This window comes from Heloderma suspectum, chromosome 2, assembly GCF_057233095.1.
Source record: "Heloderma suspectum isolate Gila_16-S chromosome 2, 16-S_ref, whole genome shotgun sequence".
Lineage (NCBI taxonomy): Eukaryota > Metazoa > Chordata > Lepidosauria > Squamata > Helodermatidae > Heloderma > Heloderma suspectum.
The window spans coordinates 209456794-209482315 of record NC_139459.1 but is presented as its reverse complement, the minus strand read 5'-3'; the positions used below and the strand labels follow the sequence as shown (position 1 = coordinate 209482315).

Genomic DNA, 25522 nt, shown 5'->3' with positions numbered 1-25522 from the left:
AATGAGCCTCCAGATGATCACCAAGATGGACTAGAAAGAGTCCAATGCCATAAACATTAAGGCATTAAATAAATATTAGAAAGCAGTGAACAACCCCGTTCTGAAAAAAAGCTGTGGTTATTTATTTCCATGGCATGAGAGCTGTTACAAACGTGCAGGGATTAGTTTTGTTTTCTTAAATAAATTAATAAGAGTGGAATAAATAACTGCTTGTGGGAATCTTATAGTCATATACTAATGCAATGATGTGATATAGTGTGTTTTACTTCTTTTGTGATTGATCTGGCCTCTGTTTTGAAAATAAGTACATGCACATGGCCACATGCATATTTCAAAGAATGGAATAATTGAACTTAAATTACAACTCGGAAATGCAGTTTTTTTAATTCTGAACTCAAACATTGCTTACCAAAGGAAATGATGCACACATGTGTAGGTGTGTGAGAGATATCTCACATACATGTTGACTTTGTTTCCGCTTCTGTAAATTTATCATGGATATCGCATTCTTCCATTTGCGGGAGGGACTGAGATCCAGTGGATGCTCCTGTTGGAGGAAGGGGAAAAGAGATTTTCACTGAGTATACCTTCTGTCTCTAGCTCCCGATGCCACCTCCCACGCTGTTCCAAAGGATCATTCAGCCCTTCAGAGCAGCTTCCATGGGGCTGATGGAGAAAGGGAGGAAATGGCAAAAATTGCCTCACCCCCTCTTCCTTCAGTGGGACAGTTCTGTGTGCAAGAGTTCCATTCACAGGAACTCTAGATCCAAACCAACACGTTCAGTAAAGTGCCCTACAATTTAATTTGTTGTAGTCCCACTAAAATGAACGATTCTCAGAACTATAATAGCAATCTGTCGTACAGGCTTAAAAAATAGGGCGTTATTTTACATCATTTAGCAGACAAGTCATATTGTGGTTCTCGTTATAATGCCATTCATTCAAAACTGGTCAAGGAGGTAGTCACATAGTACAAAGAAAAAGAGCCATAGCTGACATTTACACAAAAATTGACTCTTTTCTATATTTTATTGACATTTAAAAGTTCCGTCATTCTTTGATATAATTATGTCATTTATTTTCCATTGAAATCTGTAGTGTTTAGAAGGGACAAGACAGGTTAGCTTTGGAACTAATTTTAATAGTTTGCTTAAGATAAAGTTGCAGCTGATCAAATATTTATTAGAACACTGGAGTGTCCACATTCAGCAATATCAAACAAGCTATTCTTAAAGTTCCATTTTAATATATCGCTTCTAGTTTAAAAGTGCCCATGTAGTTGGACTGAGTTGCCATCTTAGCAGGCAGAAGGCTAATGGGCAGCAGGTGGGCCGATCCACGCAATCATCTTCATTAGCAGGGTTTGTAAAATTAATCTTTGACTGGAACTGTGCATGGGCGTCAAGTTGCAGTGCTAATTGTTTCCATAATGGGAATAGTGGGAGCTTTTGTCTGAGTTAGGTAAAATGCTGGTAACTTATTAGCGAGAGTGGCTCTTGTAGTATATCTCTTCATATAAATACAATGGCAGGACACTAATTTCACTCTGTTTTAAAGGCATTGCAGAGGCATGTGCACTTCATTTGTTTGCTCACTATGATCTGTTTTTGAGAAATCTGTTTCTTTTTTTATTATATGTCCCTGTTTGCCTGAACTGTTGACATTTTTTTAGTAATCATGGTGATCACCAAAGCCCTGCCTATGCATGGGTTGATGAAAATCCTAGGCCTTTATCCATTATTTGGCAATACATACTTTTGTAACTATAGGGTTTTCCCTTGTCTTTGTGGTGTTGCCGAGATATTAGGCCCTCATTATTCTAGATGTTGTTGTTCAGTTGTGTCCGACTCTTTCTGACCCCATGGACCATAGCACGCCAGGCCTTCCTGTCCTGCGCTCTCTCCCAGAGCGTGCTCAAGTCCATATTCATTGCATCGGTGATGCTAACTAGCCATCTCATCCTCTGTTGTCCCCTTCTCCTTTTGCCTTCAGTCTTTCCCAGCATCAGGGTCTTTTCCAGAGAGTTTTCTCTTCACATTAGGTGGCCAAAATATTTGAGCTTCAGCTTCAGTATCTGTCCTTCCAATGAGCACTCAGGGTTGATTTCCTTTAGGATGGACTGATTTGACCTCCTTGCAGTCCAGGGGACTCGTAAGAGTCTTCTCCAGCACCACAGTTCGAAAGCATCAATTCTTTGGCGCTCAGCCTTCCTTATAGTCCAGCTCTCACAGCCATACGTTACTACTGGGAAAACCATAGCTTGCTACAACATAAAACCCCAGTCGTACCTATACAACCCATTCTGTTATCATTCTGTCCTGGCCCCCAGTACCAAATCATCTGAAAACCTCACAATCTTAATATACATTTTTAAAATCTCTGATGCTAAAAAGGATGATAAATTGAAACTGTACAGACAAGAAATATGAACCCCATGATCTTACATGTACTGATTTCAGTGCAGGCCTTTATTTGGCTGTTCAATGTAAATGTTCTCTAATGGGAATAGTGGAAATATGGAAGCACAGCTTCCATGATTTGGGCATTCCAGTTTTCCTTGCAACATGAAAAAAAAGCATTTAAAAAGTTTTTGCTAGTCATATTCTAATTCTATAGCTTCATGCATGGTGACATTTTGTGTGTGAGAGAGAGGTAGAGAAAGACAGCACATCTCTTTCATTTGTGCTTGAATGTTCACATGCAGAATCATGCCCACTCATGTCCAGTTCACTTTTGTCACTACAGGCCTAGCTTACCTGTGTGTGTTGGACTGTTAGCCAGGCCTCAAGACAAATACTCCCCCACCTCCTCTCCAGTGAACTAGAGGCTTTATATTAGCTGGAGGCTTTATATTAGGGATGAATGAGAATTTTATTTTAGTTCGCAAATCACTTGAAAATGGTAACATTGAAATGGGACATCTTCAGTCAAGATGGCATCTTTCAAACTCTTCAAAATAGAACATGGCATATAATAAGTCTATTAGCCTGGCAACCATAGGTTTATTTATTTGCAAAAAAAAAAAAAATAAAGTTAATTCTCCTCCTCTAATTTCTAACTTAATTATGAATTTTTTTTTTCCTAGAGTCACATCTGTTGAATCCTGCACAACTCAGGTTTTATGTTTTTTAGAATTGTAAAGGCCATGATGTATGTTACTGTGCCAGTGAATCAGTTGTTTTTTTAATTGGATATTGCACGGAACTGTGAGATTGGGAGGAGGAAGGCTGCTTGGAAGAGGTGGGAGCTCTTTTTTTGTGTGGTAGCGTGGGCAGGTATCTATCCACCCAGCTGGCAACCTTCAGTGCTTTGCAGATGGCTTCCATATTTAGGAAGACAGGATCCTTAGAAATTTGTTTTCCCAATGTTTTAAACATGTAATGTCTGTTGCCTTAACATTGTGGGGACAGTTTTTAAATATCACATTTAGGCCTTGCTTGTACCAGGTGGATTTTAGGCAGCTTGCTTTCCTAGTTGTCTTCAGTTGTTCTCACATGTGTATCAGGCTTAGGCTGTGACACGTACTCCTAACCGGTCCTCCTTTAGTACCTTTAGCTCCATTGTCATCCAACAGTCCAACTGCCTCCCTACGTGGCTTCTTGCTTCTGATATATAGTATTTAAGGAATTCTTTATTGTTGGCCTTGAACTTGTTAGTGATACGCACTTCAAAAATGTTTTTTTTTTTGCATCTCTTACTGAATGCTTGCATTGCTTTTGTGCAAGCTTGTGCTCCCTTTTGTTTTCCTCACTTAGGGCAAGATTTCCATTTTCTGAAGTAAGCTCTCTTTTCTCTAATAGGTCCCTTGACACTGCTCAGTAACCATGCCAGTGTCCTCTTGGACTCAGTGCCACCTTTCCTAACCTGTGGTATACATTGTAGCTGAGCTTCTATCCTTGTGGTTTTGAGTAACCTCCAAGCATTTGGAAGGGATTTAACCTTCTCGACTCCCCCTTTCAACTTCCTTTTCACCAGTTTCCTCATTTTAGAGAAGTTAAGTATATCTGATAATACTAAACTACATTAGATGGCACAGGGAAAATATTCCTCGTACTACCATTCTGAAAGTTCAGGTGACATTGGTAATGGTCAGCAAGTAATTTTTAATGGAAGAAGTGCTGAGGGTCCATTGGCATTGGTTCCACCAAAGCCAAGATGCATTCGAAGGGCTTTTCAACGTACACACACATGCACCACCAACAACAGACATTTCTGTTAGAATGTTCCCTTAAAGCACTTTTAGCAGCTCCCTCGTATTTGCCCGTGTCTTTGCAAGCCATCTGACCTTGTCTAGGAATGAGGTGAATAATAAGAAGAGAGCACTGCCAGCGTCTCTGTTGCTGGTGCAGTCTGTGTTAAAGAGCTTTTGCAATACTGGCTGTACAGTAAGACAGGCAGTTGCCTGGGGCACCATAACACACTGTTCCCTGGCAGCAGCACTGAGTGGAAAGGACTCATGCCACTACTATGCTGTTGTTGCTCATTCAGCAGCATGAAGCCCTTCTGCCTTTCTGCTGCTATTAGAACAATATCTAGGACTTGTTGCAGTAGGGAAGCCATACTGGGGCCAGCATTAGGACAAAGTGGTTTTTGCCCTGTTCCTCACAAGGAGCAGATGGGGCAAAAAAAGCCCTTCCCCACTCCCAACTGAGCCTTTGGCACTGCAGTTATTGCCCACCAGCTGATCGTCTTACCTAACAGTTGCCAGCTGTTTGCCTATCTCATGACTGACCTACTGCCCACATGGCTAGTAATGCCAGCTGCCATCCTCTAGTCCCTGTAACTGCAGTTGGAAGAGCTGGCTTGCACCAGCAACTGCTGGGATGGCCAAAGGAGGATAGGACAGAAGGAGAAGGAACACAGTGGTGCTTGGGGAAGGCTTCCTGCTGGATTCCTGAGTCTGTGCAGCCATGCCATCATTGTACCTGCCTGTGCCACAAGTGCTTGCTCACTGGCCAGGCAATGAAGTATCAGCAAGTGTGGCATTGGTGAGGGTGGTGTGAGTGCTTGCTGGTTTGTGTGCATAAAGTGTGGTTGGCTAGCATGGCTGTATGCCTTTGTATGTATATATGTCTCATTGCCAGGCAGGGCTGTGTGTGTGTACACACATGGCTGTGTCAATGTTAAGGGGTATAAAGAGCCCTTCAGGTGTCCTTAGCAAATGCTCTTAACTTATGCTCCACCTGAATATATCCAAGAGCAAGTCCTGGAATCTTATGGTGGATCTTGCTCCACTACTACTGAAACCAGAAATGGGATCCTTGTACCATATGTTTTTATTCCTCAAAGTGACCTGTGACATAAAGTTGATGGTTGGTGTGATGGGGCTATGTTGTATCTGGAGATGGGGTGCAAGCATGTAATGAAAAAGGGAATGCCATGTTCCCCAGATGTTTGAGGCACTAACTGTAGCCAAATTAGCAAAATTAATATAACAAAATTGCACCCAAACCCAGAGCTAGAAGTTGAAGCAGCTGTTTCTTCAAGAGATGCAATTTTGTTTTGAAATTGTGGTCATATCAGATCAGGCCGGGTATTCCAAAGGTTAAGTGTTTTTCTGTTTCTAAAAATGTACTTTACCTACATAACTTTCACCTTAGTGGAATATAGTATCTGATATCTCGGCAAGTATGACAGAGATCACCCAAAGTGCCAAAACTATAATTAAGGGAGATCTTGCTTCAGCTTATTCCCAGAATTTCCCCATTTTAATATGTAGATGTTCCGAAGGTGCCTACATCTGCTATACCTTGATTGTGTGTAGACTTCTCTTTGCATCTTCTAACTCAGTTTCATGAGGGGTGTGTGTGAGTGAGAGAGAGAAAGAGAGAGAGGGAGGGAGAGACACAGACAGACAGACAGACATGGGGAAAGTGTGATGACACTGTTAAGAAATTATGCTGCTCAAAAGCAAAACAAACTAAATTTCCATATGGTTTGAATGACTGTCAGCCACTTTTAGATGTGCTATGGTATGGTTTGGGCAACTGTGTTAAGTGATGATGTGAAGCATCTGCTCTTCTCTGGAGGCTGCTTTTGTATAACCCAAGAGGTGATGGACGTATTTGCTTGTGCTCATAGTAGAAATCAGTGTTGCCTTTCTTCATCTTAAATGAACCAGCGTTACAATTCTGAAAGCAATGAGTGTGAAAATGGTGAAAGGAGCGTAGGGGTGGTAATAATATGGAATGAGATGACCAGCCTGTTGGGGAGGGAAATATCAGGTCCTTTCCAAAATAGTAGGGCCTACAAAACGTAAAACAAATTGCTCTATATTTGTTTTATGCTGGAAGTTATGTGGGCAGATTTTCACACACCTCCCCCCTGGTAAAACTCCCAGACTTCGCATCTTGATACATGAGCTTTTCAGAAATAGAGAAGATGTTCATTTCACTAAAAAAAGAAAAGAAAAAAGTATTGGAAGCAGATTATTCTACTTCCAGGACTGCCACAGATTTTAGTTTTTTAAGATGTAGTTGCTTTTCCAGTTTCTAAACCATTCAGAACTATTTCTGATTATTAATTTTTTTTAAAGCCTTTCTCTTCTCCTTTATGTCAGGTCTTGTTTTAGCATTCTGTGACTTCTAAGATTTACTTTGATATTACCGTAGACTGCCCTTCCCCAACCTGGTGCCCTCCAGATGATTTTGACAGCACCTCCCATCAGCCCCAGCCAGCATAGCCAATGGACAGCGATTATGGAACTTGTTACCCTCCAGATGTTTTGGACTGCATTTTGGAGAAGGCCTCTCTATATACTGAATAATATACTGGATATTTTAACCTTGAACCCTTTAGTCATGGGGATTTCCCATAATGTAACAGACTGCTTTACACCAAGCCACTTCCTCTTACAATATTTGGAGCATCATGCTAATAAGAAGTAAGGGGAAACAGGGAAGGAACTATTTCTCACTCTCACTTTAACACTGGAAAGAGGGTTTTTAACTTTTTGTTCATTTCTTAGCAATAGGATGTTTGAACACTTAAGAGATAATATAAATATAACATCCTATTCACATTTTATGTCCTCTTAGTTCCAAGAGGAGGCAAACAGCCTTCCCTGTGTTGAACACTTATTGGAAATTGCTAGCCTGTAGTTTTGTTCTTGTTAGCGCCAGGCATCGTGTGCGTGTGTGCATGTGCGCGCGTTCGAAGTACGTAGTTGGCCTTGGGGGTGCCAAATGTGTACTCAAAACAGCTGATTTTAATGCACTCAGGAAGAAACAGTTGCAAATGCTTGGTGTGATGAGGTATTCAGAAGTCCCAGTTCTCCTCCCTGAAGAGAACAAGAGTCCTTTTGGCATGACAAGCATCTGCTGATTAGATGGGTGACATTTGTTTCATTCACTGTATGGGCATAGACAGTTATCACGGGAGGTATTCTCCAGTATCTCTGTTCAAAAGATTTTCTCCCTCTGTTCCTCATCCTGATTGATGGAGGGGGAAGAGGCAACAGACTTCTAGTGACATTGATGAAAGTGCTTGCTGTACAAAGCCATACTGGTGACGTGCAGATGCATATTGGGTTTGTGTGCAAATTTAACAAAGAATTAACACAATCCAGTTTCTTTGACTGGAAAGTAAAGTGAACAAAAAAGGCTTTCCATAATATCTCTTTGTCAAAAAAGCTAAATGTAACAGGGCCTCAGGGAACAGGAAGTCTTGTTTGGTTGGTGTGGATCCATGTGTGAGAACTATTGAGTGGCTAGGCAAATTTCAGTTGCATTCAGAAAAACCACAGAGACTACTGGACTCACTGTTTTTATGAGGGAAAGCAGTTGATATCTAATCATTTGCAGTGATGCTAATTCATCTTAAGTTGTGCATCTTAATTTCTGAAAATACTTGTAACTTCCCTGACACAAACACACATTTATTTCCCTAGAACAGCCAAGCAACTTGTAGGACAGTCACCAAGCTGCATGCATATGTCAAGCTGTTTGAAGCCTAGTATGCTAGGCCATTTTAGCAGTCTGTGTGGGCTATTATTAACTAATCACAATAGAAAGGAAGTGCTAATGAAGAAACAACTGGTAATATAAACTCTTCTTTATATTGTAAGAATAGTCACAGTTGCACTACTTTAGCTGGGGATTTTGGTATATGCATTCTTTACTATTACTAAGAATTTGGGAACTTTTAATTTGCGAAGTACTTTGCAGTATGATATTCACCCTTAAGAGTAAGATAAGTCATAGTTCCAGGTATGGTTTCCTATTCAGGCCACTGATAGGCTTCACTGGGACCTGGTCCAGATACTATAGAGAAATGTCCAGCTCAGTCCTGTCCATCTAACTTGAAAGCAAGTCCCTCTTATTTCCCAAGTAAATATGCACAGAATTGCACTACTGTGGAAGCTGAGGGGAAGGCTTAGCTGTTCTCCCCTGCTGACCTCTGGTCTGTTGATACGTTTGCAGTGAGTTTTTCTACCCAAGGCCACAAGTCCATGACGGAGGTAGAACTTGAATCCAGGTCTCCCAGATCTGTTTAGTGAATTTCTTTTGCACTGCTTTGTTTCCAGAGGCTTGATTATAAAAACCAATTAGAAGTGTTAAGTTCTGAATAAATAATGTAATTGCAAATACGAAGATTACCAACCATACGCCTTACCAGATTTGCTAGGAGCTCCAGAACTGTGTGTTTGTGAAGTGTGATTTATATTATGATGAAAAAAGTATTATGCTTTAGGACAGGCTAGGGGAACATGTTGCCCGAGTTGTTGTTGGATTGCAGTTCTCATCAGCACTAGCTGCATGCTCCCCGTTCCTGCTATCGAATCACACTGATGCAAAATGAAACTTAAAATAAGGCATGTTTTGCTACATTATTGGAATATTGACTAGTGATGAGTCATTGGCATAGGTAAGTGTTCAACCTGGACTTTGGAAAAGGGTGACCCGCCTGAGAAATGTGTGCTACCTGGAACCTGCTGTTTGATCAGTCGGTTCATTGATAATGCCAAAGGCCATTTAGCAAAATATACCTTGAAGCAAAAAATCATAGACAGCTGGTTGTCTTTGACAGTTGTCCTGAGCAAGCCCCCTTCCCACCCCAGCTACTATTACTACTACTACTACATTTATATCCCGCCTTGGAGCCCAGGCATAGCCACACAGTCCTCCTCCTCTTCATATTCTCCTCACAACAACCCTGTGAGGTAGGTTAGGCTGACTGTCAGTAACTGGCCCGAAGTCACCCAGTGAACTTCATGGTCAGGTGGGGACTAGAACCTGGATCTCCCAAGGCCCAGTCCAACACTCTAACAACTACACCACACTGGCTCTCTATTTTGAAGCTCTATTTTGGTCCAGTTTGCAGCTAGCACCCAGCTCTGATCTGTATAGAACAGCCGGGGAAGAGTTCATTTTTACATCCCTCATCCTGAAACCTCCTCTCCCCTCTTTGCAAAACCAATATAGTGGTACTAGGGCTCCTGTTCCACATACAGGAGCCCCAAACTCATTAGAGCCCTGAACAAAGATCACTCCCTCTTTGAAGTTGGGAATACCCTCTCACATTTGTTTATATTTATTTCCATTATTGGAGCAAACTGGTATATCTATCAAATAACAGACGTCTCAAGATGTGTTTAGTTGAGATGTTACATCTAAATTTTGTTAAGTAATTGGTTGCCAAAACAGTACTTCTGTGATCTAATGTTATGTGTAAATCATTTCATGAATTCAGAGTTGTCAACTGCCAGAACATAGTTTAAGAAGAGATTGTGTAATATGTACATCCATCAGGACTTGTCCATACTGCCAAATTCAAGAGTGGGTCCTTGGTATGTGATGATAAAACTTTAGATTGGATTTGGGGGGGAAAGAATATCTAGACTATCTGAGTGAAATTCTCTTTGAGAAAGGAATTTACTGCTGTTAAATTTCAGCAAATGCCTCAGCTCTTTTAGATGAGGAATGCAGAAGCATCACTTTGAATTTGTGCCACTTTGTTTACAGGCAATCAGGCAAAAGATATCAGACATTATTTATTCAGCTGCTTTAACTGAGAAAATGTGTAGAACCCCTGCCCCCCAAGTATTAAAGGGACAAAAGCATTTGGACCAATCACCAGAAAATCAAGCAATCATTTCATAGCAAACGATAATAAGGGTGTGGTGCAAAAAGTGGATGATCTTATTTTGGGATGCCAACAAAGACATTTTAATATTCATAGAACTGATTGTTACTTATATAACTGAACATGTAATATGCATGATGTGTTCTGGTGCAGATCTGAGGATTAGGCCATAACTTATATTGCCGAAACCATGCTTTGTATTTTAATATAGTTATGACCTTTTATTTTTCATGGATATATGTACTATTGTTTTGTTAGGGCCTGTGGCACTTAATCATAATCAAAAATTGTAGTGTACAGATGAGATCTAGTTTCATTATAGCTCTATTTGAACATTTGAATAAAAAATAAGGAATAAAAACGTAGAAGACTGGAAGGAAGGAATGCAAACGCTGTACAGAGTAGGGTGTGGCTGTTGGGAATTTGAGTGGATGAGGTGGGTGGGCCTGAGCTCACCAAGCTGTGTCCCCCTGGGTATATGGTGCGGCATCAGGGGGTGGGGGTGTTGCCATGGTCCATCAGACATCCATCTGCATTATCAGGAAATTATTTTGCCCAGGAGCTGGACTGGAGGGCCTGCATCTAATGTTGGGCCAGAGAGATCGACTGGGGATGCTGCTGGTATATCATCCACCCTGCTTTCCTACAGCCTCCCTGAGCAAGGTGGCCAAGGTGGTATTGAGTGTGGTGTTGAAGCAACAAAGGATGGTGGTCCTTGGTGACTTCAGTATCTATGTTAAGGATGCCTCTGGTCCAGTTTGGGCCGTCATAACCTCTATGACACCCATTGGGCTGTCTCAAGTTGTCATCAGCCTAAAAGACCTTTGTGATAGAGGCGCCACATGGTAGGCATAATTTTTCAAATAATATATGCTTACTTCAAGTGCCTACTCAGGGAAGAGTTCTTCTGCATGCCAAGATGGTTCCTCCAGGGGTATGCACCACACCAGTGTGGAAATCATTTTCACCATTGCATCAATTTTGTCATATATTATAGCCTGCTTCAGAAACTTTTTGTTAGTAGATGTGGTATTAAATGTTTTAAATAATACATGCCTGTGGCATGGATCTTTTAAATGTTATGCCCACCAACTTGAAAGACTGTTGCCACCATTCAGTGTCAGAAATTAATAGCCCAACACTCCGGAAGAGATTAAAAGAATCACTAAATGGGCTAGTGTTAGTGTTTTTCCATGTTGCTTCATTTCATCCTCATTTCAAACTACTATGGTTCAGCCTTTTTACTGACCCTCCATTCCAACTAGGGTAGATTAGTAGATAATTTGGAAAAAAAAATCAGATTAGGGGTGTAATCCTATGGGTTGCACCCTTGATTATTTTAAGTCCTCAAACTCAGAGGCTTACCATCAGCCTATGCAGGGTGGGAGGAGTGGCAGAGGCAATCTTCACCTCCCTGTCCTCTCACCCTGCATTTATCGCTAGATGGGTTTTTTTTTGCCCATCTAGCTGCAGCACTTCAGAGGGGGAGGGAAGGAGACTGGAAGGGCCCCAAGATAAATTGTATCCTGGCCTCTTCAGACTCCTCCCCACCCAACTAAACAGTCCCTTGTCTGAGATCGGGTTCTTGACCTTGGAGAGCAGCCGGTGTGGTTCTTTCCATGCCAGCTGGTAGTGGGAGGGGGTGTCCGAGCTCCGATTCCCAGCTCTGAAGTTGGAGCACTTTCTCCAAGCTCAGAGCTGGGAATTTGAACTATCCTATCGTCCCTCAGACGCTGTCTAGGGGTGATATTTATTTCTTTTATTACTTTACAATATTTATATTCTACTCCATATCAAAAGATTTCAGTGTGGTAAACAACAAAGATAAAATAATAAAACACCACATTAAAACAATTAAAACATTTTGAAAGAAACAAATTCTGAACTTAATAAACCATGGCTGGTCTCAAGGAAGGCCTCTCGAAATAACACCTTCAGAAGGCTCTGAAAGCAACACAAGGTTGGTGCCGGTCTGACCTCCGAAGGCAGGGAGTTCCACAGGAAGGGGGCTACCACACTGAAGGCTCTTTTCCTGGTGGACTCCAGCTGGGCCATGGGTCCATGTGGGTGGAACCACCAGGAACATGCCCTCTGATGACCTCAGTGACTGGGCAGGTTGGTAAGGAAGGAGGCGCTCTCTCAGGTATCCTTGTTCCAAGTTATTTAGGGCTTTGTACACTAGTACTAATACTAGCCCGGTAGTATGGCCCGGTAGCGAATAGGCAGCCAGTGCAGTTCCCTCAGCAAAGGAGTTACATGCTGAAAAGGGGCAGCTCCCAACAAGAGCCGAGCTGCTGCGTTCTGCACTAGCTCCAGCTCCCGGACCAGCCTTAAGGGCAGCCCCACATAGATTGCATTGCAGTAATCCAGTCTTGAGGTTACTAACGCCTGTACCACCATGGCCAAGCTGTCCATAGCTGGCGAACCAGCTGAAGCTGGTAAAAGGCACTTGGAGCTGTTGTAGCCACTTGGGACTCCAGCGACAATGATGGATCTAGGAGTATGCCCAAACTATGGACCTTATCTTTCAGAGGGAGTACAACCTCATGCAGGACAGGCAATGAGCCTATCTCCTGGACCCAGGAACCATTCAACCACAGGGCTTCCATCTTGCCAGGATTCATCTTCAGTTTATTGGCCCTTATCCAGCCCATTACTGAGATTAGGCACTGATCCAGGACTTGCACAGCCTCTCCTGATTCAGATGTCCCAGGGAGACAGAGGTGTGTGTCATCATCATACTGATGGCATTTAGCTCCAAATGACTGCCCCCAGCAGCCTCATTTAGATGTTGAACAACATTGGGGACAAGATAGTAGCCTGTAGCACCCCGTAGCTCAGTTGCCAATGTGCGAAGGAATAGTCACCCACAGTTACTCTCTGAAAACAGCCCTGTAGGTAGGGCCACTACTACTGTAACAGTGCCACCAATACCCATCCCATGGAATTGATCCAGGAGGATACCATGGTCGATGGTATCAAAAGCTGATGAGGTCAAGCAGAATTAGCAGAGTTGCACTCCCCCTGTCCCTCTCTCGATAAAGGTCATCTGCCAGGGCGACCAAGGCTGATTCAGCTCAAAACCTAGACTGGAATCGGTCTAGATAATCCTCCAAGAGTGCCTGCATTTGCTCTGCCACAACCCTGTCAAGAACCTTCCCAAGAAAGGAGTATTTTTGAGTGGCCGGTAGTCGTCTAATACCATTGAGTCCAGAGTGGGCTTCTTCAGGAGTGGTCACACTACTGTCTCCTTAAGGACAGCAGGGACGACCCCTTCCCACAGGGCAGCATTTGTTACTCCCTGAACCCACCCAGCCATATCCCCTCAGTTAGCTTTTGAGTCAGGAGGGCCAGGGATCGAAAGGGCACATGGTGAATTGCATTGCTGCAAGCACCTTGTCCACATCATCAGGCCACAGTAACTGGAACTGATCCCACAATATCGGGCAGATTATTACATCAGACACCTCAGCTGGAACTGGATTAACAACAGCGTCAAGTTCGCTGTGGAGACCAGCAATTTTGTTCTCAAAGTGCGATGCAGAAAGGTCACAGTGGGTCTTCAAAGGGCGAGGGCCCCATTTGCTGGGGAGGGTGTTAACAGCCATCCAGAAGAGTTGTGCTGGATGTCTACTCAAGGATCCAGTGGAGGCAGCAAAATAGGCCGCCTTTGCTGCCCGCACTGCCACGCAGTTGCCCTGATTGTGTGCTCTAGAGCATGCTCGGTCATCTTTGCTTCGAGTCTTATGCCATTTGTGCTCTAGCTGATGTCCAGTCTGTTTCATTGACTGCAGCCCCCCAGTATACCAAGGAGAGGTGCAGGCTGTACAGCGCTGAAGAGGGCACTCAGGTGCTATCAAGTCAATGGCTCTCCACATCTTACTGTCCCACAGAGAGACTGGGGCTTTGGCTGAATCATCACCTCTCTCCACTGAAAAATCCTCAAGAGCTTTCAGAAATCCATTGGATTCCATCAGTCCCCTGGGGCAGACCATCCAAATGGGTCCCCTACCCCTGCAGGAGGGAAGTAGCACCATGAGTTCAAATCTCACCAGGAAATGGTCTGACCATGACAGTGGAGTTACTTGGACACCCCCACCCCCAGTCTTCAGACTACCGATCTCACAAGTTGGAGCAAAAACCAAATCAAGGGTTTGCCCTACTTCATGTGTTGGGCCAATGACAAGCTGAGACAGCCCCATGGTTGTCATGGAGGCCATGAAGTCCCAAGCTGGAACTCCAGGGACAACCTCATCATGGAAGTTGAAGTCACCCAGAACCACCATCCTGGGTTCCTCCAACAACACACTGGAGACTGCCTCTGCCAGCTAAGTCAGGGAGGCTTCTGGGCAGCAGGGTGGGTGGTACACCAACAGCATCCCCAATCTGTCTCTACGGCACAACACCAGGTGCAACCCCTCAAGGCCTGCTCCAAGGTGGAGTGGTTTCCTGGTGGTAGAGATGGAGGTTCTATGAACCACAATGACTCCACCCCCCCCAGCCCTCCAACCTATGTGGGGGCTGCACTGAGTACCCAGATGGGCAGAGCTGAGTCAGGTCAACCCCACCCAAGTCTCAGTAATACACACCCAGTTGGCCTTCTCATCCCCAATTAAATCATGAATGAGTGTAGTCTTATTGCGGACTGATCTGGCATTAAATAGCAGTACCACAAGATGGGGGGGGGGCTCAGTGGATGAGCTATCAGGCACATGAGAGCTGGGGGGTGAGGTAGAAGGGGAATAGTGTATAAACACCTGTGGCCCATTCTGCTTTGATGTCCCAACCCCCTCCTCCTGCCATATCTCCTTCTGCCCTAAGTCAGTGGAATAGTGGTGCCCCTCTATAGGTCCCTGTCTGAGTTTCCCAAGCGCATCCTTACCACACCTGAACTACCCACACGTTCTCAGCACCCATCCACCGTTCAAACATACCCTCAACCATTCAACACATACACTCCACTCATCCAACAATCACTCCCAGCCAAACGAACACAATCACTCATTTTGTAGCTTCTCATTATAACCAGCCTCTGATCACATCTAAGACATCAGGCTTGCCACCCGAACAAACAATATAGAGAACAAGTAAAGTGCTTATTTCCTAGCCATTCAACCTACTTCCATTAATTCATGCTCATTCCATCTCTCACCTGGAGTGCGGCAAGCAGTTCTCCCCCCTGGCTCTCACCCAGGGGAAGCCCCGCTTCTAACTACCACAGGCTCCCACCCTGGGCAGAAGAAGCAACTTTGGCACATGAAGCCCCAATCCCCTGTCTCTCACTCGGCATGGACAAACAATGAGATGTAGGTACAACAGCTGTCAGAGGATCCCTGCTCTCACTTGGACACCCCACTCACACAGAACAGGTAATCAACAGACAAGCAGAAAGTAAACAAACCAAGGAAGAGAGAGAAAACAAGAGCCTCCCTCGCTAGCTCGGTATCCTGAAGGGGCGAACTAAAGGGGTGTGCCTCTCTGGGGCTGCCCCCTTCAGGATGCCATTGCCAGGGCATCTTGCCACCTTGTAGCAGGGCAGCTTAAATCTCTGTGATGCCTGAAGGTCTCAAAGGGCTCAGAGATAGCACTCTGTTCTGATTGGCTGGAGGTCTTTGACAGGTGGTTTCACTCCACAGTCAGTGTTAGGCTGACACAAGGCAAAGATACTGGGAGGTGTGTGTGGGGGGGATAGTTGTAAGTATTTGCAAGCAGCTGGAAAGTGATGGAACAAATCTCTCCCCCCCAGTTCTCTTCTGTCACCAGTCCAAAAGTGCAGAGTGCCTGGTCTCATGTCTCTCCCTCCATGTTTCTTAAAAATATCCTGGTTGTACAGGGATAATGCAAACGCATGTATCAAATGTATTGAAAGTAATGCAAATGCATGTATCAAAGTCTACATCCACAGCATCTTCTAACTGAATTCATTTTGAAGTTTGATTTTCCATGAAAAAATAAAGAAGGAACAAAAAGAGGCTTTTGAGGGCAAGCATTATAAGTATGACATGTCATAAATTGTGTTTATTATTTTTCAAATTGCTGGCCACATTGAGAATGAATTTTTGATACTTACGTATTTTTTATTGCCATCTGTATTACAAGTTGCATGAACAGAAGTTCTGAGTTATGCTGCTGAATAGTGAAATGGCTCTACTTAATTGCTAGAATGCTTATTCTAAAAATACATGCATTCTAAAGTTGCAAATTTGATTTAAATCCAACGTAATTGAGTCCCTTTCCTTGGTGATTTAAATCAGTAATTTAAATCAACCTATCAAAATCACAGTTGCTAGATTTCTGGCATGCATTGGTGGTCTAGTGGCTAAAACCATTCCAGTAGAGCTCAGCGAGAGACGTGGCCAAAAGCCACACAAGGGAGTGTTAGAGAAGTATCCATATTTTAATATTAATGCCTGGTCTGTGATAAGAGGCAGGAGTGGGACTAAAATTGAAAGTGAAGCCTGACCCGATGAAAGCAAGAATGTGAAGCCCCTGAGGAAATGAAAACAGGAATTAATGTGTTGCTTCAATATGTCCTGTGGGATATCTATATATGTATGTAGACCTAGGCCGTTAACAGGAATGCAGCTTAGATCTGTCCACTGTAGTGTTTTATTTCTGTGGTGCTGGACAGCTCCCTGTGAAGCAGTGGACAGAGTAGGTTTGAGTTCTGCAAGGCCTCATAGATCTATCTTCAGCAGTTCTATAGAGAGGATGACAAGCTGTTCTGTTCCTTGCCTACAGACACTTCAGCCTGCTTCTCCTCTAGTGCTGCCAGTCCACATACATCACATCTAGCATATTGCTTTCTCAGTCTCCCTTCAATAATCAGAAATTATTATCGGACTGGTGTGTATACAGTATTTGACAACCATGGCCACCTCTGCCCTTCCTGCTCAGGAGAGAAGATTGAGATATAAAAGGATGTGTGTGGTCACAGTGATAAACAGAATGAAACGTACAGCAGGGGAATATGTAGATGATCGGGGGGGGGGTGTCATATTGATAGCTCTGTTAGGATGCAGGAAGTCTCCTCATGGGAACAGGGGAATAGCTTGTTGTGCAGCTGGAACACTGGCAGATATACCGTCCAAAGCAATCTGTCAGTGGAAGACAGATTTACTTCAGCTACTCTGCTGCTATAAGTAGTTGGAAATGGTCATGGTTTGCAGATGGTGTTTATAGTGGAGAAAAGTACTGAACACAAGTCTTACAACTGTTCTCAGAAATGCTGTGATGGTTGTCCCATGTCCTAGCATGGCTGTTCCTTTTTTTTTTTTTTTTAGGTTTCACATCTCTTGATTTTGTGGGGCTACTCGCTTTAAAAAAGAAATTGCTTTTTTAAAAAATGGCCATGTAACCCTATGCCCCCACCCCCTCAATATAATGGTGACACTGAAGAGGCTGCAAGAAGAGTCCCAGTGTTTTCTTCTTTCTCTTAAACCTGTTGTATGAAGCAGAGCAGGCCTGTGGTGGAGATGGCACAGTAAACGTGGCTAACACTATATTAATATATTGGTATCATGACAACAGTTGAGTTGTAGTTATGGTGTTTTAGCTGATAAATCTTCTACCTCTTTCCTAACTCAAAAGGGCTAAGATTAGAGTGAGTTTCTGTTCTTCTGATGGGGGCATGGAATAGATCCCATTCTCACTAAGGTGAGCTATAATTGTGTTCCAGTGAACTTACAGCAATTACAAAGTTGTACGTGTTCAGTCTCCAAAGACAAGTGTTCAGTAGAAGAATGTGTAACCCTAGGAGGAGGTGTTCCTTGTGCAAGAGACAGGTGCTTAAAAGAACAAAAACAAAACAAGTTACATAGGAAGAGTACAGGCAGGTAGCATAGAATTTCAGGGATGGCATCAGGAAGGCTAAAGCTGAGAACGAGCTGAGGTTAATGAGGGATGCTAAAAGCAGCAAAAAGGCTTTCTTCAGATACGTGCATAGTAAAAGGCAGAGGAAATAAATGGTGGTTAAGCTACTAAATAAGGATGGCAAAATGATAACAGATGGCAAAGAAAAGGCAAAAGTGCTCAATTCCTACTTTGGCTCAGCCTTCTCCAGAAAGAGGGTCTATGACCCCCCTGGCAAAGGCGAAGTACAGGCTGAAGGGGCAGGATTGCAGCTTGAGATCGATAGGCATATGGTCAAGGAACACCTAATTACTTGGAATGAGTTTAAATCTCCAGGGCCAGATGAACTGCATCCTAGTGTAACAAAGGAACTGGCAAAAGAACTCTCAGAAACACTGTCTATTCTCTTTGAGAAATCATGGAGGACAGAGGAAGTGCCAGATGACTGGAGGAGGGCTAATGTTGCCCCTCTCTTCCAAAAGGGCAAAAAGGAGGAACCTGCAAACTGCAGACCAGTCAGTCTGACATCAATCCCTGGGAAAATTCTGGAGCAGGTTATAAAGCAATCCATCTGTAAGCACCTTGGAAACAATGCAGTGATTATTCGAAGCCAACATGGATTTGTCAAGAACAAATCCTGCTAGACTAATCTGATCTCATTTTTTGATCAGGTAATCTCCCTTGTGGACTGTGGGAATGCTGTGGACATAATATATCAAACTGCTTAAAAGCGGGCTAGATGAAACAACTATCAGGTGGATCCAAGTTGGCTACAGAATCAGACTCAAAAGAGTGCTTATCAGTGGGATCTTCTCAAACTGGGGAGAGGTAATGAGCAGGGTACTGTAGGGCTCAGTCCTGGGCCCAGTGTTCTTCAACATTTTTATTAATGAGTTGGAGGAGGAGGTGCAGGGAATGCTTATCAAAATTGCAGATGACACAAAATTGAGCAGATATCTAATACCTTGAAAGACAGAGAAAATTCAAAGTTATCTTTATAGGCTGGAGCACTGGGTTGAAAATGACAGAATGAAATGTAATAGGGAGAAATGCCAAGTTCTGCACCTAGGAAAAAGAAACCAAATGCACAGTTACAAGATGGGGGATACGTGGCTCAACAACACTACAAGCGAGAAGGATGATGGAACTGTTGTCAATCACAAGCTGAATATGAGCCAACAATGTGATGTGGCTACAAAAAAGGCAAATGCTATTTTGGGCTGCATTAATAGAGGTATAGCTTCCAAATCATGTGAAGTACGCCCCTTCCAACCCCACTATTCTATGATTTATGATTCTATGAAATAGAGCAAGAACTCTTGAGGGATTGTAAGTCACAATAGTTTTCAGTTCTCATCACAGCTAGAACCTGATGGCTGTGATTTTGCTAAGTAATGTTATGTTCTTTATTTTACTAATTATGGTAGCCTTCTTATGAGTTAAACAGATCACATTGTCATTTTCTTTGTTTAACTGTCAGGAGAGATTTGGCTAGGGGGAAAAAAAGCCATTGTGTTTAGACTTGAGCTGTTTGAATAAGCCCTGTTCAAAGGATATGAACTGTATTGAGAAAAAGATGGAGTACTGTAGTCATATCTGTGCTGGGCTATTTAGTCCATGCTTTGATGCTACTATCTGTACTTGAAAGACTCCTAATGAAAAGCCCGAGTTTTCATTCTTGGTCTGTCTGTCCCTCTTCTCCTCTCATATTTTAAGAATGCTAACAAATATATTGCTGCCCCAAATTGATTTTGTTTGCTATTATTGTTTAGAAGCTAATGGGAGATCTGGACCTTAAAGTGTATATTTTAGATTATGGACACAATTCAGCAAATAATTAGTTGTAAACTTTATTCCATTGCTATCACTGTGATGTGCAGTACAACCTTAAACATGTTTACTTGGAGTAAGTCCCACTGAGTTCAATGTGGCTCAGGCCAGTTCCAAGGTAACTGGGCATAGGACTGAAATGTTAAGTCATAACTAACTTTGATGGATGGTGCACCATATCTTTGGGTTTGAATTTTATTATGTGATCCCAGCAGCACTAAAGTGGCCTAGATTCTGTGGCTTCAAAAAGGACAACATGCTGTCAATCTTTCAGCCAAACCAACCGGAAAAGTATGTCATTAGATTTCTCAAAAAGTCATGCTGTCTGATGATAGAAGGGGCTGCTTAGAGCAATATGCTTAAGTGCCGTTTTATGTCCCCCCCCCCCCAATTGTTGAAACGTGTTTGAACAACCTGCATTGAAAGCTTCATCATACCAGATTTTTTTTTACTGGACCATTGAATGCTTTTAAGCTGTCCCCCACCCCACCCCTACCCCCTCTCTCAAAGCTATTATTCTGGATGGCAAGATACAAGTTAGAAAGAGCTGTTTCCCTTTCCCTATTGGCTTCATATGCTAATTTGCAGGAACATTTTTAATATGCTACAGATTCTTAATGGCTGCCAAGTTAAGTGCAACATGACAGTTTAGCATTAACTTGCTTGGAAATGGCATGGGAAGCAATTGACATTAATTCAGAAACTCCTTCAAATGACTTCTGGCACTTACTAGTCTGCTAGGAAAATGAAGATAGGTGGGGAAGGACAGTTTAAAATGCATCTAAAATGTCAAATCTCCTTCACGGCCTGAGTGCAGCTGTTGCCTATGTAAAGTTCATGAACACCTACCTCTAATTTTATTTCTCAGTGTTTTCTAACTTTTACTGGGTGGGTAAATGGAAAGAATTTCTGTATTGCAATTCAGAACATTGTGTGTTCTGCCATTTTTATTGTCCTAATTTACATTTGGTTTGCATATGCTGGCTTCTAAATCAGAAGGACCTTTTCAACAAATGTCCTGTCAGAGAGTACAGAGTAGGGTAGAAGGAGTCCTAGCAAGCTCTTAGAAAGCATGTTAACAAATTACCACCCCATCCCCTGTTATAGCAAAGGTTAACTGTGCACAAATGCATGTGTTCATTTCACTCCTTGTCACCCTTGCCTCTCCAATCTCTCCTTCCTCTGCTCCCTTACTACTGTTGGATTTTAGACTGTAAGCTCCTTGTGGCAAGGATTGTGTCTTATGCACATGCAGTAAAATGCCAGGCATGTTGATATTTACTAACATTGATAAATAAAGCTTACTAGCATTATTTGGAAGCAGCAGAATAGTGACCTAGAAAGAACGATGCCTTTCAAGCAATGATGTCATTGCAATGTGACCATACGTAGTGAGTCCAGAGTTAAAACTGAGCAAGTCTGGACACAATCTGGAGGCTGCATCTATGACAACTGACTGGAGTTATCATTCATTTAACAGCTACACCGCAAGGAGACATTCAGAAGGGGGCAGCATGGTGGCAGTGCATCTGCCCAGATTCGTTGCCCTCCAACTTTATTTCGTAAAGGCTTATGCTGCTGACCTAGAAAGCAGTTGAAAAAGATTGGGTCACCAGACTCTACAGCACAGTGATGGAAGAAGCTGCATTTGCTAAATCTCTCCCTGTTACCAGTAGATTAAACACACAGGAATCCTTTTACATCAAGAGTTGTCTGCCCTAAGGGAGAAGGGACCTTCTATTTACAATGACTGATTTATTCATGAGGAAGAGATGTGATTCAATTACATGCTATGCCATAGATTCTTCTGTCACTTTAAGCAAGTCTCAGTTTTTCAGCCTCTACCGTGGTGGTGATAATGTTGCCTTGCTTCTCTTGTGGTTTGACTGTGTAGTTGTACTTTTGCTAAATTATGCAGGTTATGGCTTGTGAGCCACATGTTTTATTTGCCTTTTCGTACAATCAAAATCTGTAATGCTTCCAGAAATCTTTTTATGCCTGTCATCAGCCTTTCCCTACTGCTTTGTTTTATATTTTCCTAAGAGTGAACCATAGGCTTGAAAAAATCTCATCTTGCTCCTATTCCTTTTCTCTCTAGACAAAAGTGAAAATGGGGAACCCTATCAGAGGAGGAAAGGTGCTGGAGGTAGCCAGCCAGATGTTCCTGCTCCATCCCAGATTCTCAAAGACAGCACTTCATTGCCAACAGGCAATAGCTGGAGGCGGATCATGCTGCTCATCTTAGCAATTACGATACACAATATTCCTGGTAAGCACCATTCCGTCCTTAATGCCAGTGTCTCCCTCCTAAAGATGCAAGCCGTTCAGGAGGCAGAACTAATTGATGTGGTCTGTGCAATCAGCACAGTTTTTTTCAATTGACTTGTGTTCTTTTTATTGCTGTTTTATTGTTAACATTGTAAGAATTGGACAACTTGGAGAAAATGACTTTCAGTTTTAGAAACCTTGTTCTTTTCATGATGATCTCTTTTAAGTACTTTCATCTGAACTCATAATCCTTTGAAATCAATATGGCTTTTGTTATCTGCTTCAGTGGCATCAAAGCTATACTGTAAATGCCTTTTCTGATTTGCCCAATAGAGTTAACCATGATTGATGTTTGCACACTTACCACATCCCTACAAGGAAGCAAACAGTAGCCTAAATCTAGCATGGAGATTCTACTTATTTGAAATTCAATATGCTTTTGTGCTTGTGTTAACCTTTAAGAACTTCATCTTTCTTTAGAAAATGTTCAAAATATAAATGATGGAATGTGCTGTAATTTATTTAAACTGAGCTATTATGCCTGATGATGATTTTTTAAAATATAAATCATCCATCCTGAGTGCTTTTATTTCAAATAAAAGGATGAGGACTACACATGGCAAGTGTCACATCCCCATAAGTTTAACTGTTTTAGGAGCAATCCTATGCCCACTAGACAGCAGCTAGATGGCCACAGGATATGGTGTTTTCCGGGAACTGACCTCGGAGCCCGTGCTCTGAGGTCGGTTCCTGGAGAACCGACCTCCCCTCACTTCTGCACTGCCTTGGAGGCAGTGCGGAACAGCCCGGTCCTCTGCACTTGCAGAGCGCTGAGTGGCCGGAAAGGGGCATGGCTGGGGGCATTCTGGGGCAGGGAGAGCATAGCTGTGTGTATGACACATCCAATGTGTCATACAGCAGCCTCCTCCCCCATGCAGCCCTCCCGTGGCTAGACAGCTGCAACCAGCTGTTTAGCCAAAAAAGCAGGGCAGGAGAAGTGCGGAGGGAATGATTCCCCCTGTGCTTCTCCTGCCCTGCTTTGGATAGACGGTCACCTCTGAACTCGAAGGCGACCGCCTATCTAGTTAGGATTGCACCCTTAGGGTGCAACTGCATGCATATTTAGACAGAAAAAAAGTCGTTTTTCTGTCTAAACATGCATGTGATTGCCCCCTTAGTGTTCTTTGGGGGGATTATCTAGAAATAAATGCCTTTAGTCTGTATGGATGCGTGCAAGAAATTACACTGCTGGGCAAAATGGCTTTAGGGGTACGTACCACTCTTCTTTAAAGAAGAGCCTATGCCTCTGTTCCTTTGTCACTTTACCTTTATATTTCCTCTGAATTGAAGTGTGGGTATTTCATGAGTTGTTATTTTCGACTCACAAATGGATTGTAAGAATATAATGACAGGTGAAGCGTAGTCACCCTTGGGAAGCAATGCCGTGTGCATTTTCTGATTGGCATATCCTAAAGCATAATGTAGCCACTGATTCAAGAGAGAAGCAGCTGCTTAAGTGAATGAGTGAGAAACCAGTTATGCTGAAATGCTTTGTGAGTTTTCATAACTGCACAGGGAGTGGGACTGGCCACTGAAATGGCTTAAAAAGATTATTGGGCTCTGTATGTTGCCCTTCTTTGGTGAAGCTTTCATTTGTGCACTGAACCCTTTGAGATTAGGCTGGTGTGGGTTGAGGGATTGGCAGGGGGTGGAAGTAAGGAGCCTTCTCCTTCTGGGTCCATTTCCACGCAAGTACTTGCAACATAATCTACAGAACATGGCTGGTCTAAATGGACATCCGCTTGACCTAATTTATTTATTTATTTATTACATTAAAAAATTACTCAGTTATTCCCCTCCCACCCTATCTCCTTTTGGTGCAAAATGAGAAGAGAGTCTGGACCAGTGGCTAGCCGGTTAGGTACTAGGTTAAGGGTCTAGCTGCAATGCTATTAGATCAGCAGGAGATTCCTTATCCCACCTGCATCCCTTTCTGAAGGCGCTCTGCTGACCGAGCTGTTCTCTGCATCTTGTCATCGGGATATGGTGGAGGATTATTTTTGTTCTGCTTTGCTTAACGTTATAGGCTTAAGAACCCCCCTTCTCTTCCCACTGCTTCTGCCCTACAGATTGCTTCTCCCTGCTGCATTACAGCTGTTGGATAGCAACTGGGGCTTCCAGACTGTGTTTGTCTCTAAACCTTTAGTTTGGTGAGATAACTAATGTGCCGTTGATCTAAAGAGTTTGGTGTATATTATTATTTCAGTCTCTTCCAGAATGGCAAATCCACATGGATCTGATCTTTAGCAAGAATTATATGTTTGTGTCAGGAGTGCCCTAGTGGCCTCTTTCAGTAGACTCCAATAGCCAACTCAAGACACAGACGAAAGGATTCTTTTCAAGGCTTTAATCCTTTCACAACTTAATGACTCTTTCAGATGCTAATCACCAGCGACTAAGCAAGGAACAGCAGAGTGGCCTATGCTCCGAGTAGGCAGTTGATCCCCGTTTGAAGGAGAGTCACTTGAAGACCCTGAACTTATAGGCTAGGGAGAGTTCCTCCCTCTTTCCCTTGGGTCCACGGGAGGCAGCCGTTGCTTGTGCTCCAAATGGGCACTACGCCTCCTTTCCGCACCCTCCATCGCTCGTCGCTCCCTGCATCTGCGTCGAGTGTCTAGCAAGCCCCCCTCCCACACTCCCTCACTGCCATGGTCACTATCTATCTCAGGAATGCTGGCAGGAGGAATCTCTGCCAGCTGCTGTGCCTGTGAGGGATGAGCTGGCTCCTCTCCCACGGATTCCTGATCTTCCTCAGAATCAAAACTGCTCTGGGGTTCTATCGGCTCAGTTTCCACCCTGACAGTTTGGCTGTTAAAACCCAATCAAGCTAATGGTAGAGCGGGGGAAGTGATTCATCTTAATTATTAGCATAGTCTAGTAAATGTTGGGCAGACTTTCAAGAGAGCTATATAGCGCATGCGTGCGCACACACACACACACACACACACAAAACACCTTTTAACAACTTCATCAAGTAAGGGATATGTCAGAGGAGGTTTGTTTTAAAATTAGTGAAAGAAAGAATTATTTTGCTTGAGGCAAAACTGTCTTTATCCATTATAACATTTGGTATACTGTGCAAAAGTTGCATCCTGGGATTCTTCTGCTTTAAGGTACTTTTTAACTAATCTTCTAGAAAAGGCGGTGTTACAGTATATAATATACTGCTATGTTTTAGACATTTTTAAATTTTAAACAGTTGAGATTGACCTCAGGTTATCATTGCCATGGATTTCAAAATTAAAAGGTATACCTTTAACACAATCATGCCCAACCTTCTAAAACTGTTCCTCTGCTAAGAGAAGAACTGCAAAATGTGCCATTTTATGTTGTTTGGGTAGATATCCTGCAATTACTGCTGTTTCAGCCTTTATGCACCCCAGTGTTTGACCAATATTTGCTGTGGTTAACGTGAAGAAGGAAGGGGAGA

At 43.0% G+C, this 25522-nt stretch overlaps 1 protein-coding gene across 3 annotated transcripts in view; it reads left to right on the top strand.

Moving 5' to 3' along the window:
* Nucleotides 1–25522, top strand: part of SLC39A11 (solute carrier family 39 member 11) — a 598886-nt gene that overhangs the window by 210851 nt on the left and 362513 nt on the right. For all 3 annotated transcript variants that reach the window (XM_084837550.1, XM_084837552.1, XM_084837553.1), the window contains exon 6: nt 21863–22033. In XM_084837550.1, the coding sequence (XP_084693676.1) occupies nt 21863–22033 (171 nt within the window). The remainder of the gene's footprint in view (nt 1–21862; nt 22034–25522) is intronic.